At 46.3% G+C, this 5,679-nt stretch overlaps 1 protein-coding gene across 1 annotated transcript in view; it reads right to left on the bottom strand.

The window, feature by feature from the left end:
* LOC143289190 (uncharacterized) overlaps positions 1-2,739 on the bottom strand; it is a 3,767-nt gene extending 1,028 nt beyond the window's left edge. The window contains exons 1-3 of the mRNA XM_076598123.1: positions 1,587-2,739; positions 890-926; positions 137-271 (exon numbers count right to left, since the gene is read on the bottom strand). Coding sequence (XP_076454238.1) covers positions 137-271; positions 890-926; positions 1,587-2,111 — 697 coding nt within the window. The 5' untranslated portion in view covers positions 2,112-2,739. The remainder of the gene's footprint in view (positions 1-136; positions 272-889; positions 927-1,586) is intronic.
* Between the last annotated feature and the right edge of the window lie 2,940 nt (positions 2,740-5,679).

The raw sequence follows: 5,679 nt of genomic DNA, 5'->3' as shown, positions 1-5,679 counted from the left end.
AGAGAGAGACAAGAGAGAGACAGAGGCAGACACATCAAAAACGAAGTAGAACAAGAATTAACTGCAGTTCAGCCGGAAACAAGACAGGTTAGAAACGAGATAGGGCAACTAGCCATACACAGAAAGAAAAGTGTACCTGCTTTGGCGGACTTGTCTGGCTTGAAGAGAAGGTGGGCAGACACTGCTGACACCCCTAACTGCGTCACGTTCTTCAACAGGTCATCGGCTGTGACGTCACTCAAGTTCTTCTTCGTCTCGCTCTCCAGCGCGTCTGAAACAGGAGCACTGGACGTCACAGGTCTGAATCAGACTGCTCGTTGAAAAAAACAACAACATGTGACTGAAAGGAAGTTTGTTATTCTTCAAGAGATTATAATTATTCTCTATCTCGTTTACTATCTCCCTCTCCCTTTCTCCTTGATTCACTTTATCATCATCATCATTGACGTTGTTATCACCATCATCATCATCATCATCATCACCACCACCACCATCATCATCATCGTTGTTATCATCATTGACATTATTATCATCATCATCATCATCATCATCATCATCACCACCACCATCATCATCATCATTGTTATCATCATCGACATCATCATCATCATCATCATCATCATCACCACCACCATCATCATCGTTGTTATCATCATTGACATAATTATCAGCATCAGCATCATCACCACCACCACCATCATCATCATTGTTATCATCATTGACATAATTATCAGTATCATCATCATCATTAGCATTATCATCATCATCAGTATCATCATCATTGACATTACATCAGTATCAGCAGCAGCAGCAGCATCACCGCCACCACCACCATCATCATCATCATCATCATCGTCATCATCATCACCGCCATCGTCCTTGTTATTACCTGCCAGCTTCTTGACAGCCTGTTGTCTCTGAAGGATCTAAAAGATAAAGAGAAAAACAACAATACAAATAATAGTTATCATGAACTCTCTGTCTGTCTGTCTTTCTCTGTCTGTCTGTCTGTCTGTCTGTCTCTCTCTCTCTCTGTCTCTCTCTCTCCAGAACCACAAACAGACCCAAGATACGCTCATTTATTTGCCTTTTACGTATTTTCCGAGGACATTAACAATCAGTTTGTTAAAAGCTTATACACCCTCAGTAAAGATCATCCCGACTTAACTATATATATATATATATATATATATATATATATATATATATATATATATATATATATATATATATATATATATATATGCCGTACGCGCCAGACAGAGAAAAAAGTCTGAGAGTGCGAGAGACAGACAGACAGAGAGACAGAGACAGACAGATTGATACACAGGTAGACAGAGAACTAAAACTCAAAACATTTTCACTCAAGGATTAATATTTCAGGCAAGGCCTGTTCTTCTAGTCTGTCCTTGGCGACAGACAGACTGAGAGAGAGATATATTGGGTGGCGGAGAGAGAGAGATACGTATATATATACATACAGAGAGAGAAAGAGAGACATTGAGAGAGAGAGACAAAGGGAGAGAGAGAGACAAAGATATAGACAGACTGACAGACACACACACACACACACCACACCCACTGACCAGTTTGAAGAGCAGGGCGAACTGAGCGGGCGTGGAGGCACAGCAGGTCATCTCGTCCTCCGTGTCGTTGTTTCCCCCCTCCCCCTGCCCCTCCAGTCCCCCTCCCCTCACGTCCAGCCCCGCCCACAGGGGGGAGGGGGAGGAGGAGGGGGACAGCAGGGGGCTGGGGCTGATCTGCACGCACGGCACACACACCTCCTCCCCCTTCCCCACCACCCTGTCAAGTGGGAGCAGGTCCCCCTTCTTGCTGAGCACCGTCAACCACAGCGCCACCGCCACCACCCCCGCCACGCACAGAACGCTCACGGCAAGGGACGCTATCGCCATCCGCCGTGCCGCACGTGCGGAGTGACGTCCCTGCACGGACACTGAGTCGCGGGCGGGGGGAAGCAGACGATCACTGGAAGCGCTCTCCGAAATGCTGCCGCCGCCGGCGCATGAAACCATGACGGTAGCGTAGTGCGAGCTGCTGCATGCGGAAGAGGCCGAGGAAGAGACGCTGTTCGAGCTGGGTGATGGATCCATGATGATGGAGGATGTAGGCACCGGCTTCTGGGTTCAAAACCAGGTCGCTTTGGTTGTTTTTGTTTGTTTGTTGTTGTCCTCCTGTGGTGGCGTCAGTCGCTGGTCTGTTGTGTTTGGTTTCTTCAGTCTTTGTTAGGCTGGGTTTGTTTCTTGTATGTGTGTTGTGTTTCCCCCTCTTTCTCTATCTTCTTTCGTTTCTTCTGGGACGTCTCCGATTTCTTCTTCTTCTTCTTCCCAGTCTTTTTCTTCTTTGTCCTCGTCTTGTTAATCTCCAGATTTTTTTTTTCAGAACTGTCAACCACACAGCCTAATTTGGTGACTTGATAATAAGCCCCAAAACAACACCACCACCACCTTACTCTCTGCTTCAGTGAAATGTTGGTTGTGCGGCCGACTGCCTCACCAGCGGTAGAAAACTCACCGTGACGCACGCCTGTGAAGTTTACCTTCAGTTTGTTAATGGTGGGAGGCCGGGGTGGCACCTTTATTCTGTGCACTGGCAGGTCGACAGATTTCTGATGCAAACCTGTGTCGCCTGCCAAACTTGTAGTCGTCTCGTAGTGTTCACGTCGTCACGCATGTAAACTGCCGCTCGCGAGACCGCGTGGTTTTCGGTGTCTTGCGCGCGCCAGTGGAGAGACGACAGGTAGGTTGGTGGTAGGTTTGTAGACAGGTGAACAGGGGTGAGGTTGGGGGGAGGGGGGGGGGCGGGGGGGGGGGGCGGGAGAGGTGAAGGTTAGTGTCAGGTTGTAGGTAAGCAAGGACATGTATTTTTACACGCTTACCTGTCAGTAGTGTGTGTGTGTGTGTGTGTGTGTGTGTCCGCGGCAGCGCGCGTGTCAGTTTCAGGTAGCAGTGCTTTTTATAGATACGCGGGTTTTGGGGTGGGTTTTTTTTTATATCTCTCCCAATTTCTCTCCACGGAAGACATCCTGAATGGTCACCTTCAAAATGGAAATACCAGGGTTTCGTTTCGCAGTGCGCATGCAATAGTGTGTATGTATGTATATAGATGTGTGTGTGTGTGTGTGTGTGTGTGTGTGTGTGTGTGTGTCGCAATCATTTGCAAGATACAACTCTCTCTCTCTCCCTCCCTCCCTCTCCTCCCCTCTCTCTCTCTCTCCCTCCCCCTCTCTCTCTCCCTCTCTCCTTCCCTCTCTCTCCTTCCCTCTCCCTCTCTCCCCCTTTCTCTCCCCCTCTCTCTCTCCCTCTCTCTCTCCTTCCCTCTCCCTCTCTCCCCATCTCTCTCTCCCTCTCTTTCTCTCTGTTTGTTTCTTTCATTTTTTTCATTTTTTCCTATGCATTTTACTAACACCATGCTTGTGCCTGTATGCCATGTGTGTGTGTGTGTGTGTGTGTGTGTGTGTGTGTGTGTGTGTTTTAATATATTTTGAATTTTTTCTCCTCTGTTTTGAATCTCTACTAACACCATGCTTCATTTTATTTAGTATTGTGTAGTGTAGACCCTATTCATGGCGTGGACTGGATGTGCTTATTTATTATCCTCGAATTAAAGAATTTTGACTTGTCTCTCTCTCTCTCTTTCCACAAATGAACTTGTCAGTGTGGTGGGCAGCTTTCTTTCTACCATTCCCATTTCCCTATTAACTTTTTCAATTCTTTTAAAGACACATTCAAATCAGCAGACCTGTAGGCACTCACACACGCATGCACACACAGTCACACACACACACACACACACACACACACACACACACACACACACACGCATGTACGCACGCACGCGCAGATACACACACAAACACACGCACGCACGCACGCACACACACACACACACACACACACCTTCCAAATCCTCCACCCCTCCCCTCACGCACCCACCCCCCGCCCCCCACACAAACTTCTACAATTCTTTTTCAGCCGGATGAACACCCACGGTAATCTAGCTGACAGTGCTGGTGTGTGTGTGTATAACATAGAGTGCTGATCTTGTGCTTTATTCGGTGTGAGACAGGGAGCAAGTGGAGATGTTGCAAAAGAGGAGTGATGTGCTCAGATCTTTTCTTTCTGAGGACGAGTCGGGCAGCAGAGTTTTGTATGCGCTGAAGGGACTGAATGGATGAAGCAGGCAAACCAGACAATAGAGAGTTACACTAGTCAAGGCGAGAGAGAATGAGAGAAACGACAAGTCTAGATGTTGCGGCAATGGACAGATATTTCCGGATGGAACTGATGCGCCGCAGTTGACAGTAGCAGGATTGACATGTCTGACTGATAAATTTTTGCATGGACAGTGTGTTGTCAAGGACAACGCCGAGGTTCCGACTGAATTGGAAAGAGGGATGGGTGTACTGCCAAGTTTGATTGTGTCAGTTGTGATGGAAGAGACTTTTTGTTTAGTTCCTATGATCATTGCTTCAGTTTTGTCCGCATTCAATTGTAACTTATTTAGAGTCACCCAATTTTGAATGTCCAGGAAGCAGTTGGATGTTTCTTGCAAGAGCGACGACAGTTTTTCGGGGGTAACACTTCTGGAGTTGAGTGTCATCAGCATAAGAATGATGACTGACATTATGGCGGTTGATAATTTCAGCGAGAGGAGCAGTGTACAGTGTGAAGAATACTGGGCCTAAAACAGATCCCTGTGGGACTCCATGTTCAATTTTAACTGGTTCAGACTGGAAATTATCAACAATGACAGACTGGAATCGATCAGTGAGATAAGATTTGAACCAGTTTAGAACAGTGCCGTTATACCAAATGTAAAATGAAGACGGGAAAGAAGGATTGAATGGTCTATCGTGTCAAAGGCGGCTGACAAGTCGAGAAGAGTGAGAAGGGAGATCTGTCCTGAGTCGGACGCTAGCAGTAGGTTATTCAGGATGTGGAGGAGAGTGGTTTCGGTGCTGTGGTCAGCACGATAGGCAGACTGAAATGGGTGGATGAGATTGTTGAAACAAAGGTGATTGTTGAGCTGCTTGAGGACAGCTTTTTCAAGGAGTTTGGACAGGAATGGAAGATTAGAAACTGGTCGATAGTTTTTCAAAATGTTTGCGTCAAGGTTGGATTTCTTCAGGAGAGGCCGGACGATTGCAGTTTTGAAAGTGGATGGAAACGTTCCAGCGAGAAGGGATGAGTTGACAATGTTGGTGATTGTGGTGAGAAGCGGTGAGACACACTGGGAAAAGACAGAGGCTGGTATAGGATCGAGCTCACTGGATTTTATTGTCATTTCTTTTAGGATTTCATGGACTTCTGTTTCAGTTAATGGATTAAAGGAATGGAGAGGAGTGCCGTTGAATTGAGGATCAGGATGAGTAGGTTGGAAAGGCAATTGGTCTAAGATAGTACGGATATTTTGGACTTTGTCAAAAAAGAAAGAGGAGAAGACATTGGGGAGTTCAGATAAAGTGTAGGCAGAAGGAAGAGGATCCTTTTTTGCAGTACTGAGTAGATTTGACATGACAGAGTAAAGAGATTTGGTGGATGTGGCATCGAGAACTTCAGAAGAAAAGAAGTTTGTCTTCGCTGATTAGATCATATGTTTAACTTTATTTATTTGTTTTCGGAAGATTTGATTGTGGACTTTCAGTCTTGTTGATCGCCA

Source organism: Babylonia areolata, chromosome 13 (genome assembly GCF_041734735.1).
Source record: "Babylonia areolata isolate BAREFJ2019XMU chromosome 13, ASM4173473v1, whole genome shotgun sequence".
Taxonomy (NCBI): Eukaryota; Metazoa; Mollusca; class Gastropoda; order Neogastropoda; family Buccinidae; genus Babylonia; species Babylonia areolata.
The sequence above is the reverse complement of the archived record's forward strand: the minus strand, read 5'-3'. Positions and strand labels throughout refer to the sequence as shown.